At 33.7% G+C, this 15,955-nt stretch overlaps 1 protein-coding gene across 2 annotated transcripts in view; it reads right to left on the reverse strand.

The window, feature by feature from the left end:
* Window positions 1–2,178: 2,178 nt before the first annotated feature.
* The window catches only part of DMXL1 (Dmx like 1), a 128,285-nt gene continuing 114,508 nt past the window's right edge, over window positions 2,179–15,955 (reverse strand). For both annotated transcript variants that reach the window (XM_008699025.2, XM_008699024.2), the window contains 5 exons: window positions 13,445–13,537; window positions 10,882–10,973; window positions 9,735–9,787; window positions 6,111–6,328; window positions 2,179–4,301 (listed from right to left, as the gene is read on the reverse strand). In XM_008699025.2, coding sequence (XP_008697247.1) covers window positions 4,077–4,301; window positions 6,111–6,328; window positions 9,735–9,787; window positions 10,882–10,973; window positions 13,445–13,537 — 681 coding nt within the window. In that variant the 3' untranslated portion in view covers window positions 2,179–4,076. The remainder of the gene's footprint in view (window positions 4,302–6,110; window positions 6,329–9,734; window positions 9,788–10,881; window positions 10,974–13,444; window positions 13,538–15,955) is intronic.

Below are 15,955 nucleotides of genomic sequence, written 5' to 3' on the forward strand. Positions count from 1 at the left end.
CAATGGACCGGGTACCAGTGTGTGACTCCTATTTCCCCTCTTTTAGAGTGGGAGATAGTCATACTACCTCTGTCTCACAACTGCATGTTTGGTGTGTGCAAGGCACATAACTACCTCATTAGTTCATAGGTCTCTGGACAGAGAAGTACTCTACACAAGGAACCTCATTCAAGGAGCCAAATACACACTTGGACCTGACTTTGATGATGGGATCCTGTGGCTCAAGCCTGACTTGGAAGCAATAACAGGATGAAAATACTGGAGTTTTGGGGAGTATTTTGCATGTGGGGAGAGATGTAGATTTTAAAATGATTTAACACTTATCCGGGACCGATGCACTGTACTGCTTAAATTCTGTTACATAGGTCATACCTACACTGGGTGGACAATTGCGCAGGAGTAAAATATCTCTACTGTGGAAAGAAATGGATTATCACACCAATGATTTTATCACCCATGTGTATTTGCTGTGGGAGAACTTAAGAAATATTTCTTACTACCAGGAGCCTTGTGAAACAATGTGATACTCTGATGGCATGAGCTATACACATTTCTATAAGACCTTTAAGTAACGGATGTTCAACTTTTTCCAGGTACTCCAAAGGACAACATTTTAACCTTTCTACTTAAATACATATTAAGCATCAAGATATCTCAATCCAAAGAGTATTCTTGACAAGGCCACTTCATTCAACACAGCAGCTCTCAGCCATTAAGTACTATGTGGTTTAAAGATACAGATTTTCTCTCTCTCTATTTGATATCCTGTTACTGAGGTTCAAAGGAGTTTGGAAAAGTATTAGCTCCTTCTTCCCTTCTCCCATGTTAAACTTTTATGTATTCCTCCATACATATTTGTCTGTATATACATATAGGACTAAAAAACCTGATACAATATGGGGTATTTACCTTTTACTTAGCAATTTTTCTCACTAACCTCTTTTTAGATTAACGGATACCAATCTGGCATTCTTTTAGTGTTGAGAGAGTATTCAATTCCATGGATGTTTGACAATTTAACCATTTACCTACTAATTAACATTTAGATTTCTAGTTTTTTTTTTTCCTCCAGATAGCTCAATAAACATCTATGTACACATATTTATGTGCATAGGTGCTGTCATCCTTGTAGGATAAGTTCTCAAAAGTAAGACTGTTTAGTGAAAGTATGTGTATTCAAACTTGACAGGCATCTAGGTGACTGTGTGGCAACTTACTCCTACCAGTAGTGTTTCAGGGCATCTGCTTCCTTATATCTCCGTCAAACTGATGTTGTCCCTTGATTTTATACCAATTTGACAGATGACAAGTGGTATCACATTGTTGCTTTTTTTTTTTTTTTAACATTCCTTTTACCATTAGTGAGGATGAACATACTTTATACTTGCTTTTCCAATGTCCTGTTCTGTGAATTGATCTCTCTAACAATTTCATTTTAAAGTTCTCTCTGCATATGTGGACATTAATAATTTTCCTATTACTATACAAATACTTCTTATAGTCTACCTGTTCTTTTAACCTTGACGATGGTCCCCTGCCATGCCATTACGTATTTCTGTTTAGTAAAATTTGTCTGTCTGGCTTTCCAACCCTGTTAAAAAGATCATCACCACTTTAAGATTGTATAAGGACTTTCTTAAAGTGGGTATCTTTGTATTGTACTCCAACTGTTGAGATCAGTGTGAGAAATTCTTGCGATTTTTAAAAGTAATTTTTTAAAAAAGGAAAAATCAATTTGGGCAAAACAAAAAGAACAAGAAAGGAGGATGGAATTGACTGTCCCATGATTCTACTTAAGAAAAATTATCCATTTCAGAAAATGAGACTTGCAATGTTGTGAACTTTTCCATCATTACAAAGCCACATTCTCAGAAAATGCACAATTTAAAAAACATATTTTGATGTACCCATTCCATGAATGTGGCTAAAATTTTACATGTATGTACATCATTTTATACTTAAATATACATTTCAACTTTTTATTCTCACCTTTTTTTGAATAAGGTTTATATATTAAGTTAAAAAGGAAGAACAAGGTATTTAGGAAAATTACTCAATCCTTCCTATATTTACCAAATATAAATACAGAAATTCTCTATCTAAATATGTCACATATACTTTAAGTCAACTAACGTTGCATAAATATTACTTAAAACAATAGCATGCTAAAAAAAAAAGTTACTGCATGATTGTTTATTTAAAATATTATGACTCTGATGTAAATACATATGGGCTTACATAATTTATTACTCATATAAACCCTCAATTAAAATGCTTAATTGTTCATCCACAAGGCCTTTTTTCTAATAAGCATAATAAATTTTCTATCTCATTGAAAGTGTTTAAAGCCTTTTGAATCTTGATTTGTGCAGTTACTGAAAAATAACTTAAGCTGAACTACATCACACAGCAGTATCGTTTTCAATGATGCCACAGATCTCTCTGTGGCAAAATAGTCACATATGGTTACTGTTATTGCACGGTTATAGATACAGGTTATTATGTGCACATAAACTCTCTACATAATCAATGACAGTGTTTTCACTGCAACTAGCTTAACACATTTAAAATTATGAATACAATTTACAAAATCTTTAACAATATACTTTTAAGATAAAAGTATCCTGAGGATATTACAAAATTCATTTTACCAGCCCTTCATTTCTTTGCTTTGACTCTTTAATTTCCAAGATAATAGTTGTTCATATTTTGTTACATAAAAATGTTTTTATAGTTCCTATTAACAAAATATATTTAAGCTACATAGTATATAATCGTCCCTTAAACACTTAGTCCCATCTGCCTTCAGGCTCCTTGGCTAAAATCAAGTTGTCTTTAATTTTTAATCAGAAAAGGTATAGCACAAAACAGACAGAAATAGGGTTATTAGCACATTTAAGTTAAAAGCATTGTGCATATTTAATATTTTGGTCATATTTTATAGTAAAATAATATATTTTGGCAAAAATAATAAAATATAAGGTTTAGTTTATTTTCTATTAGTGGTAGATCTGGCAGGTATTTTACATTTGTAAATATTATCTATTTAATTTGACTGTTTTCACATTTGTTTCTAAAAACACTGCTATAAGGTGTTCAGAACTTTGAGACTAAAAGCACCTAAAAAAAAAAAGTAAAATCCTAAAATGGTGCTCTAAAATCCTTAGACAGTTTTATAAACTTACTTTGAGTGTCTCATATATGCTAACACAGAATTGTTATTGCCTGCTAAGACTTATTTGACTCAAGATAATCTTTAAAATAATAATCTTGGATGTCTTCCTGAAATTATTTGAAATTATTTGAAAACTAGGATGGGAATTCAAAAATTAAGAACAAAAAAACATGGAAAAAACATCTGCAAAAAAAGTTGCTATTCTAGTGGCAGTAGTTGCTATGGCACAAAAACACATGAAAAGACTTGTAATTTTCTCTGATATATACACAAACTAAGTTCAAATAAGATGTGTGAGATATATTACATATATACAAACACACTTGGGCTCCAAGCAGGAAATGGGGAATTTCATATAATAAGCCATTTGGGACATATATCACTCAAGTCCCAATGACAGTTTTAATGAAGATGTTCATTACATTTTTTATTCTTGCCCAATTATCAATCTATCATTAACTAACACAAGAAGAGTTTGAGATGTATTAGTTCGAAAAAAAGAAGTAAGGGCATGGTAGATTAAGTGATGACTGATGTCAACTGCCTTTAGTTAAAGGGTATTTTTACTGTTAAAGAAATTCATACAGAGACATCTGCAGAAGAGTTTATCAACAATAAGAACACAAAACTCCTTTAACACTATGACATACTCACTATAACATACTATAAATATGTATTATTACAGTATTACTTATACATTCTACTTTAGGCAATATAGTCTAATTCTGAATGACCTTGTTAATTTTTAAGGCATCAGTGCATCAAGGGCAAAGCTCCATAAAATAAATATGAAAACAAGGAAGCATTAGCTTATCTGTGGCAGAGAGAGTGATCACTGTACATTATACGTTGCCCACTTCCATGGAATAGGGAATAAATTATACATCTTATTGTCAAAATGTTATAGCATAAATTTCACATCATTTTTCAACACTTCATTTAATGGGCTAAACTGATCAGGCAGTATCCTCATTTTCATTGTTCCATCAGCTCCACATGAAAAAATGTGATTTGCTGGTCCTGTCTCAATTTGCATCACTCCAGTTCCAATATTTCTGAAAATGGACTGCCGGGCATGTTCATTGATAAAAGTGTGGAGAAGACTAAAGGTGGACAGACTCCAAATCTGAAAGACATTAGGAACAAAATTAAAAATTGAGGTTGGTGATTACCTTAAAAATCCAAATGAAAAATTTAAGCCTGTTTTTGTATGCAAATAAGTAATTTCTAAAACAAAGATGGAAAAAAAACCTGTGTAAGCCTAAGGTCATAACCTTTTGACTCTGTGTTGCAATTTTCCAAATCCCTTTGATATTATTACATTCTTCAAAATCCATCCATTTAGAAAGAAAGTATTTTAAACCCTGCATTGGAGAGAAGAACTTAGGTAGAGGAGGTTGAGTGTACAATGCTATAGAAACTTGCAATATTATAGGGACTCTCAGCAAAGCTTGTGCTGTATAGTTTACAATGGGGTAATCGTTTGTAATACCCAGCAAGGGGTTAGAACCACTGGAAAGATAGCCTCAGAAAGTTGTTCCAACTGCAAGATAAATTACCACAACTTTAGTATAATTTATTGAGGTTTTCTATTTGTAGGTTCTACCAAAATAAATGTGCCTGTTATTAAAGTAAATTACTTATAAAATAATTTATAAGCATTTTCACTTACGTGAAGGACTTAAATGCTTTCAGGACATCTATTTTAAATTTAGGGAAATCCAATTAATTCCTGATTTTTTTTAGATCACTTTTTTTTGGATTTATTTATTTGTTTGTTTATTTATTTTTTAATCTTTCTTTCTCCTAAGAAATTCTTTAGTTCATACTACTCTGGACAGGATTGTTAAGTTGTGACTTCTGAATACTACATGGTACAGTTTCTAATCTTTTTTTACTTGATTAAATAATAAACCTCAAGATCAGAGCACAAACTAATCTGAAGAACTAATCTAAAATACAATACATCTTACTCTACACTGAAGGCCGTTCAAATAAGAAACTAGCTTCAAACTGAAGGAAAATAATTCTGTATGGAAGTTGGTGTATATAATTGATAGAAAAGCCTTTTTGAAATTAAACAATTCTAGTTAATTTTTTTTCTGGCTGATAACTATGAAAACAATATGCAGGTTCTAACAAAGTAGCCCAACTTATTCTTACTAAATAGTCTCACTAAGGATTAAAACAATGGATTCTAAGAATGTAGCCTCCTTCAGTGGGTTGCTGACCATTACAGTAACTTACAGACGAGTCTAAACTGACTTATCCCTGCAGATCTTTCCAAGTGTGGCCAGAGGACCCTCCATCAAGACTGCTAGGTATGCACTATAAAAATACACATTCCTGAGCTTTAGAGTTACAATCGGAGTATATCTAGGGTGGGACCTAGCAACAGTATTTCTAGGATGGGATGCGTTTTAATAAGCTGCTTAACATTTTAAACAACCTCTAAGATTTAAACACATGGTGTTTGAGAAGGACAGGGTTTATCCAGGTACATTCAGAATCCTTGAATCAGGCACTGAGTGGCCGGATGCTAATGCTACAAATGAAAAAAAAAGGGGGGGGGGAGTAATTCGGGATAAAGGAAAATGTTAGTATATTTCATAGTATCCGAAACTGCATTCAGTGACTCTGAAAATGGGAGTCAAGACTAATTCCAATGCCTGAAATATGTTTGTATGTATGGAAAATCAAGTTCTATTGCACATTAATTAAGCATATTTGAAAACAACTGAAAAAGAGACAATTTCAAGTTAAGCATCATTTCATTCATTAAAAATTTGATTAAATAGCAACTGAAATGTTGACCACAAGTAGGAGTTAATATTTCTATTATTTAAATAGACTGGTATCATCGATATGCTTAAAGACTTAAGGTTTCTGAAGATTTCTTTTCCTTTTGTAGATACTGGGACATTACTGTATTTACCTTTATGTTGCCTTCAGCAGATCCTGTAACAAAGTACTCTTCTGTTGGATCAATAGCAATGGCTTTAACAGGAGAATCATGGCTCTGGAAAAGCTGCCTCTGCTGTCGTTGCCGAAGGTCAAATGCACATGTAAAGCCTTTTCTGCCACCTGATATTAGTAGCTGATGTTTTGGAGCGTATGCTAACACGGTAGCTCCACTATCATGGCATGTAAAAGCTAATAAAATAAAATAAAATAAAATAAAATAAAATAAAATAAAATAGAAAAGGAAAAGCCATTTAATAGTATAAGAAACAGACTTCTGACTTCTGGCCAAGGCAGAACGATAGATTAGCAGACTTACCCACCTACCTGAAACAATTTAAAAAATTAAATGACATATAGGAAACAATGGTTTGAGACACTGGACATCAAGCAAAGAAAAAATGATCTCTAAGAGATGGGAAGTAAACTTGGGTGAGCCATACAACTGCCCCTGTTTATTGACTACAGAGTGCTTTCTGGCCATGGCACAAGGGGACCCCAAGTTGGTCTGGGTCCTACTCCCACCAGCCATAGTGGAAAACCTTGTAATTCACAAGGCACAGAATAGAGTACTCAGAAGGGTTTGCCTCAGAGTAGGTAAAATTCATAATGCCTGGCATCTAATAAAAAATTAACAGGCATGGAAAATACAATCCATAACAAGAAAATCTGTCCACTGAAACCAACTTAGAAATTACACAGATGATAGAATTAGTAGATAAAGAAATTAAAAGTCATTATAATTATATTCCCTATGTTCAAGAAGCTGGATGAAAGATCAGGCTTGTTAAGTAGAGACATGAAAGATACAAATAAAAGGTCCAGAGATTAAAAACTATAATATTCAAATGAAAAATACACTGCATCGGATTAAGAGAAGATTAAACAATACCATAAAAAAAAAAAAAACAACCCCAAACTGGTGAACTTGAAGACATAACAATATAAGTATCAGAAATACATAAATACAATGAATATTTTTTTCTTAAAAAAAAAAAAAGTCTAGCCTAACAAATCTTACGGAAAAAAAAGTGTAAATAGCTCAAAGACAATAAGGCATAAAGATGAAGAATGAAAATTTGGGAGTTAGAATGTCGAGATTTATTTATTTATTTATTTATTTAATTTATTTTTAAAAGATTTTACTTATTTATTTGACAGAGAGAGAGAGAGAGCGCGCACAAGCAGGGGGAGCAGCAGGCAGAGGGAGAGGGAGAAGCAGGCTCCCCACTGAGCAGAGAGCCCAATGCGGGGCTCCATCCCAGAACCCTGAGATCATGACCTGAGCTGAAGGCAGACGCTAAACTGACTGAGCCACCCTGGCGCCCCTAGAATGTCAAGATTTAAATCTTGTTTTTTTGCATGGGTTTAAATGTATACCTTAGGTGAATTCCTTTTTCTTTTTTTAATGTAAATCTCAGTTTTATCATTTGTAAAAAGACATAATCCAGTCTGCCTAATAGGTTTTTGTGAGGATTAAATTAGTTAATACATTCAAAACACAGAGTGCCCAGCATATACTAAGTACTCAATACACTTATTGTTAAGAATCTGAAGAAAAAATTATAGAGAAGGATTCTTTGAGTTTTACCAGTACTCTGAGATATAACTAACACAGAGTAAAATGTAGAAAATCTAAGTGTACACCTTTGATGGGCTTTGACGAATGGAGACATCTGTGTAACCATCACTCAGGTAAAGACACAGAATGCTGTCATCGTCCCAGAAAGTTCCCTCACACCTCTCTGCAGTCAACCCTCCTCTCCCATAAAGGCAATCACTACTCTGATTTCTATCTGATTAGGTTTACCTGCTCCTGAACTTCACATATGGAATTTTATGATATATACTCTATTGTGCCTGGCTTCTTCTCCTTCAACATAATGATTTTTAATTAATTAATTTATTTATTTATTATTTTATTTATTTCTTTGACACAGAGAGAGACAGCCAGCGAGAGAGGCAACACAAGCAGGGAGGTGGGAGAGGAAGAAGCAGGCTCCCAGCAGAGCAGGGAGCCTGATGCGGGGCTCGATCCCAGGAGCTGAAGGCAGATGCTTAACACTGAGCCACCCAGGTGCCCCTCAACATAATGTTTTAGAGTTTAATGAATATTGTCCCATGTATCGTAGGTTATGCGGTTTTTTTTTTGTTTTTTTTGCTTAATAGTATTCTATTACATAAAGAGACCAGGTTCCTGTTGGACATGTTTGTGTTGTTTTTAGTTTTTGGCTATTATAAATAAAGCTGCTAAGAACATTCCTATACAAGTGTTTTTATGGACACTTGGGCATATATATAGGTGCATGTTTAATTTTGTTAGAAACTGCCAATCAGTTTTCCAAAGCAGCTGTACCATTTTATACTCTATCAGCAAATCATGAGGGTTCCAGGTTCTCTACGTCCTCACCAATACTTGGTATTCTCGAATCATTGATTTTGGCTATTTTAGGGTATATAGTAGTATCTTATGGGGAATGTAGTTTCCATTTCCCTAATGACTACTGATGTTAAGGACCTATTCATATGCTTACGTGCCATTTAGATACTGAGAAAAGGGTAATTTTTTAGTCTTAAATGTATCATTTCTTTCATGGACTGTGCTTTAGATGTTGTATCTAAAAACTCATGACTAAACCCAGAGTCACACAGATTTTCTCCTGTATTTCCTTCTAGAAGGGTTATAGTTTCCATTCCATGATCTGTGTCTATTCTTAACCCATAACATAATGTCTTTCATTACTGCAGTTTTATAGTAAGTCCTGAAATCAGGTAGTGTTTTTCTTCAGTATCCAGTATTCTAGGTCTGCTTTTAGAACCAGTTTGTTGATATCTACAACACAGTTTGCTGGGATTTTGATTAGGATTCCATTTAATCTGTGAAGTTGGGAGGCACTGACATCTAAACAACATTGGATAACAATAATGGATGCGGACTAACTCTCCATTTATTTAGATCTTTGATTTCTTTTATCTTTTTTCTATAGTTTTCCCCAACAGAGGTTATACATATTTTGTTAGATTTATACCTCAGTACTTCATTATTTTGGGTGCTATTATAAATGGTGGTTTTTTAAAATTTCAAAATCCCAATTGTTCATTGCTGGTATATATGAAAGCAAATGTCTTTAGTTTATTGACCTGGTATCCCATGATTCTACTATACTTGCACATTAGTTCTAAAAGTTTCTATTTTATTTTGGGATTTTTTGGTAGAGTCTTTAAGATTTTCTACACAATTATGTCATCTGTGAATAAAGGCAGTTTTATTACTTCTCTTCCAAATGAATACCTTTTAATTCTTTTTCTTGTCTTACTGCATTTGTTAGGACTCCCAGAACAATGTGGAATAGTAGTGGTTATCAGATCCAAAGTAAAAACATGATTTTTACATTATCTATGTTCTACTACTGTCCTTCACAGTAAAGAGTTCATTGTTTATCTTGCATTTTTCTGCTTTCACACTCTGAGCCACTGTGGGCAAAATAAACCTCACAGGCTAATAAATACATGTCATTAAAGACAAATCCATCAAAAAATTCTTTTAGTTTATGAATTTCTTGACTTTCAAAACTTATAAAATGCTTTCAAAACTTACCATGGACTAAACTATTGGCAGGTGCTACGAGAGTATCCCACAAACATATGTTCCTGAAAAAAAAAATCACTTCTTGAGTGACACAAGATTTTAACAACAGAATAAAAAGTAAGCTTGTCTCATATAGTTACATAGCATTTGAACCTTGCTTTCACAAAAAGTTCTTAAATTTATAGAAGAACCAAATACAAGTAACCAGTATATTTATGCATGATTAATTTTCACACAAAATTAAAAAACAACTAACATAAGAAACTGAGTAGCTTCAGACTGACATGTATTTACAAATAATACTATATGAAGCCTGAAGGCAGAAACTACTTTTTGTATTTGTTGATTCTCTAATCTAACAGAGGGACTGACCTATACCAATAGCAGGATACACTGAATTTTTCAGAGCACAAAGAAAACTTATTTCTGCTACGAATGGGAGTAGCTTTTACTCCTTTCTATGAGTTGCAAAGGAGGCACCAATATATGTAAGAATTTCTATGCAAGATGGGCTGAAAACCCCATATTCCTACAATCCAATTTCTAGTACAAAGTAAGGCCTCAAAGATAAGTAGAAAAGTTCAGCAACCTCAATTGGCATTTACTCAGAACTCCACTAAAGTTTAACAGGGAGTTGTGGAGACTGAGGCAGGAGGAGACATCGCACATACTCAAGGTTTTGGGGGACATGGGGATAGGCTGCCACTCACTAGCTACTGTTCAACTAGAAAGTCTTTTGAGTTTCTAGTTTTCTTATCATGAAACGCTGATAATACCTACCTAATAGAGCCACCGTGAGGATTAATGAGAAAGGTGGACCAATAAATAATAGTTCTTTTTTTCTGCCTCAAGCTCTCTTAACACATAAGGAATAATAAGAAGAAAAATTAATTTCACTATCAAATCCTTTTCTCCTAAAGTCTTAACATTAGAATATTAATAATACAGAAGGAATGGATTTTGTTTTTAATGCCACGAGAATTTCCCTAGCTTTACAATTAGAACACTACAACTGCTCTAAGAAACAAGTCTTTATAATAAAAATATTGAAAAGCATAATTGTGAAAACATTCTTGAGACACAAAAATATAAAGCAAATAAAAAATAAAGTTCGGCCATACAGATGCACACTTAAATTTCCGTTAAAATCTCTCACCTATTGTCAGTTGAAAGACCAGCTGTAGCTATCAAAGAGGAGGAACTAACGAAGACAAAATCATTGGCTGTTTTGTTGTGACACTGCCAAGTCTGGAACAGTTAGAAACAAACAAATGTTACTGCTGTCACTAGCAATTTTATAACCAAGCAGATGCATTAATCAAAAAGCAATCATGTAATTTGTGGCTTACTTAAGCCCATTTAGTCTCCCCACCAAAAACTTTAGATAAGTTTCAAGAGTAATACAGAGAATTCTCATAAACCAATTATTCAGATTCACCATTTTGAACATTTTGCCACATTTGTTTTGCCTCTCCTCTTCTCTCTCTCTCTCACACACACTTTCCTTGAACCATATGCATTATAAGTCTTTATGAGATCTCGTGCTTTTGTTCATCGAAAAGTTCAAAAGAAAACAAAAGGAGGTTAAATGTTAAATATTTCTCCTAGAATATTTATGAAATTTTTTTCTTAGAAAAAACTAGAATTTTAGATTACCTCAGACTAAATTATTTATTTTCAGAAATGTTTAAATTCTTAAATAATTTTTCTTTTTTTAATTTAAATTCAATTAGCCAACATATAGTACATCATTTGTTTCAGATGTAGAGGTCAGTAATTCAGCAGTTGTGTGTAATACCCAGTGCTCATCACATCGCGTGCCCTCCTTAATTGCCCATCCCCCAGTTACCCCATCTCCTCAGCCCCCTCCCTGCCAGCAACCTTCAGTTTGTTTCCTATAGTTAAGAGTCCCTCATGGTTAAATAATTTTTCAAATATGTGAATAAAATAACATATTATTAAATCAACAAAACTAGAAAATTTCTCATGGTTAAATAATTTTTCAAATATGTGAATAACATATTATTAAATCAACAAAACTAAAAAATTTACAATGTTTCTGAATACTCCATCAAACAGTAACTTAATATAAAAGGTTTAGTCTATTACAAAGACTTGTTCAGATGTTTCTCTTCAATAAAAAATGATTTTTTTTAAGTATGTCAAAATCATCCATAAAAGATTCTTCCTTTGAGTTACTTCCGCATTTCCCCTGACTACCACTGGAGCTGGGCTAGATATGTCCTTAAAACAAACAAAATATACTTGAAATCCGTGAAACCAATAAAGTACATTTTCAATCCAATTTATCTTTTTAGAACTTAAAAAAAAAAAGCTCCTAAGGGAACATAAACATATATTTAAATCCATTGGCTTAATAAAAATACGAGGAAAAATATTCTTTCAAAGTACCCTCACCAACCCTCCCTTTGCTTACTTTCACTTAGATCAGTACCATATTCCAGAATTTAACCTTGAGTGAATTACCAGAACCTTAACTCATATTCTTAATAATTTCCTAATAGGTATTGCTTAGTCCTATAATGGGCTTCATTAAAGAATATATTAAATACAAACTCAGTGTTCTATGAAGCTGTGGAAGGTTCATTAAGCTTGTGCAGTCCTCAATAGAGATGTAGCAATTAAAAAAAAAAAAAAAACATGGGCAAGGGGTGCCTGGGTGTCTCAGTCAATTAAGCTCTGACTCTTGATTTCCACTTGGGTCATGATTTCAGGGTTGTGAGATAGAGCCCCACGTTGGGCTCTGCACTTAGCATGGAGTCTGCTTGTCCCTCTCCCTCTGCTCTTCCCCCCACCGCCAAATAAATAAATAAAATCTTAAAAAAAAAAAGAAGACATGGACAAGAAAATAATTGTGCCAGCTACAGCATATCCTTTCTACTTTGATCATGAGGGCTAATTGCAAAAAAAAACAAAAAACAAAAAACAAACACCACACCAGATGCATGGTCTGTTGATCATTCTTTTTAGGTATAATCCCCACTGTAGCTTAGTGAGGCTGGAAAAGGGCTTGAAGAACCCACATGTTGCATGGGTCTCTGGAGGTACCATGTTTGTTTGATACAGGTTAATTTTCCAAGTTACCAGAGACTTAGAATTTTTTTTTTAAAGATTTTATTTATTTATTCGATAGAGATAGAGACAGCCAGCGAGAGAGGGAACACAAGCAGGGGGAGTGGGAGAGGAAGAAGCAGGTTCACAGCGGAAGAGCCTGATGTGGGGCTCGATCCCACAACACTGCGATCATGCCCTGAGCTGAAGGCAGACGCCTAACTGCTGTGCCACCCAGGCGCCCCGAGACTTAGAATTTTTATACCTCACAGACTAATTTTCACATAACACAAGGACAGGAGCTTATAGTAAAGTGACTGAATACACAGAACTACATAGATTTTACTTTTTGGCTTTAATATTTATTGCCTCAAATATATATTCTTGATTTCTTTAAAAGAAAAATTCAAGGGGCATCTGGGTGGCTCAGTCAGTTAAGCATCCCACTCTTGGTTTTGGCTCAGGTCGTGATCTCGGGATTGTGACACTGAGCCCCATGTAGGGCTCTATGCTGGGCATGGAGCCTACTTGGTGTTCTCTCTCTTCCCCTGCCCTTCCCCTAACTCTCTCTCTGTGTCTTAATAATAACAAAAATAAAATAAAATGAAAATTCTAAAAAAGTTTAAAGGTAAGAATTTTTGGCTTACCAGGTATGGCTTAGGCATGCTTCCAGTTACTGGGCAACATTTCCAGTTTGTTTGATATAAACTTAAATATCCATCAGCATCAACTATTCCAAACTTGGAGAAAAAATAAATTTTAAGTATCTAATACTAATACAAAAGCATGTATCAACCCATACTTTCACTGTGAATCTCATATTTTGATCTTAAATATTTAATTGATAAATTGACTTTTACTTCACCTACGTATATCTAGGTAGAAAAATATTTAGCTGCTGCTTAAAAAAATTCCAGGTGACACAGAAGAAACAAACATCAGACATATTTCATTATACTAACCAAAAGCAGAGTCTATATATTCTCTAAAAGTACTCAAAAAATAGGATACTGGGTTTACACATTAAGTCATGCAACTAACGTTTAGTATACATAAGATAGAAAACTGTCATTATGACAAAGAAAAAATAAGGACTTCCAGATATATATAAGAAAAACATGTCAACAAGAGTAGAAAATAAAATGAAACAAAGATTGTTACAGTAAAAGAATTCCCACTATGGGAACTCAGGGTAATCTGACTGAGAAAATGTCAAAATTATCCAATGAGGGAGTATATGTTACAGATATAAAAGGATGAGTAAGACTAAGCATTTTTTTCTTTAGATTACAAAAATAACATTTACTTACATACAGTTTATAAAATAAAATGAATGTCTACTTTGAACTCCTGCCCTCTCCCATCTCCAGATCTAGCTAGCAACTATTAACAATCTGATGTGTTCCATTTCAAATTTGTTCTATGAATAGTCAAACATTCATACAGGGTTTTTTAAAAAATGAGAATCACCATAAATACATCGTTCTACAATTACATTTTTTACCTATTACAGCCATCGTTTCATATCAGTACATTTAATCTACTTCATTCTTGTGCTGTGTAGTATTACACTATATAGTTGTATCAAAACTTTTTTGAAAACTTTCTCCTTATAGTTTCCAATTTTCCCTATTACAAAGTGCTTGTTTAAATATTCTGGTACAGGGGTCCTGATCTCAGGGTCCTGGGATTGAGCCCCATGTCGGGATCCCTGCTCAGGGAACAGTCTGCTTCTCCCTCTTCCTCTCCCCCCACCCCCGCTTGTGTCTCTTTCTTGCTCACTCTCTCTCCCTTACTCTCTCTCTCGAATAAATAAAATCCTTAAAATAAATAAATATTCTGCTACATAAACCTTTGAGTATTTATATAGGATAGATATCTAGAAATGGGACAGCTTTGTCAAGTGGCATCATTTAACATCAGCAGGCGAAGCTAAAATTTAATCCTAAGTGGTAATATCAATTTACACACCCATTTTTCTTACACATTAGTCAACACTGCTTATTACTAAAATTTTAAATATTTGTTAGTATACAGAAAAAAAAGGCTAATTTTAATGTGCATTTCTTCAATTATTAGTCAGGATTGCTGGCCATGCATACTTGTTCTGTAAATTGACCTATCATATCCTTTATCTACTTCTCTATTAAGTTGTCTTTTAAAAAATTTGACTGATAAGGCGAATATTAGAAACATTAACTCATTGTTTACCATATTTGTTATAATTTCCCAAGATCTATCCTTTTTGTGATTTATCCTGTTTTCTGGAGAAGACCTACATATGGCCTTCAGAAAGGATATATGGAATGTGTTAAGCCTCTGCACACTTAGAAATACATATTTTTATATATTTTTCATCAAATTTGAAAGACTGAACAGATGATGACACCTAATTCCCATTCACTGTCCATCAGAAGTCTGTGAATATTGCTTTTGTATGTGTAATCTTTATTTTTGAGTAGGCGAATGCCATTAATTTTTGAGGGGAGGGGTGGAGAGGTTCTAAGTAATCATTTTACCCCTACTCCTTCCTAGAAGCTCACTTTATCCTTGGGTTAAAAAAAAAAAAAATCAAATAATCAGGATGTGTCTAGGCATGTGATGTTTCTCAACACTTCTGCCTAGTACTTGCTAGGTTCTTTTCAAAATCTATTTTTCTTTGGGGAATATTTTTATTCTAATAATTCCTTTGAATATAGTGCTTCCTTCTGTTCCATCATTTTTTCCCTTCTTCTGAAATACCTTTTAAATGTCTTTTATAAATTTTCCTGGGTCTAGTCTTAATTTGTTTCTTGCATTATTTTTATCAAAGGATAATTTCCTAATATGTTCTTCCAGTCACAAACTTGATTTTCTAATATTTACATTCTGCAATTCAGCCCATAAAATGAGTAGTAGTTCTTCCACTAACCCAATTTTGGGAATCACATGTTTTAAATTCCAAAGAATCTTTCCTGTTCTTCTACTGCCTTTACTTCATAGCAGCTTATTTTTATTTTCGAATGCAGTATCTTCCTGAACTTGAGGAATTGTTCCTCACAGGTTACCTATTCCGCTTACTGCCTCTTTTTAGGCTCAATAACTTTTGGCAGCCCATTTCTATTCATAATTGACAAACTGGCCAGCATAACTGTCCTCTGTTCTATTTACCATAAGAG

The sequence above is a fragment of the Ursus maritimus genome, unplaced genomic scaffold (assembly GCF_017311325.1).
Source record: "Ursus maritimus isolate PB19 unplaced genomic scaffold, ASM1731132v1 scaffold_5, whole genome shotgun sequence".
NCBI classification, from domain to species: domain Eukaryota; kingdom Metazoa; phylum Chordata; class Mammalia; order Carnivora; family Ursidae; genus Ursus; species Ursus maritimus.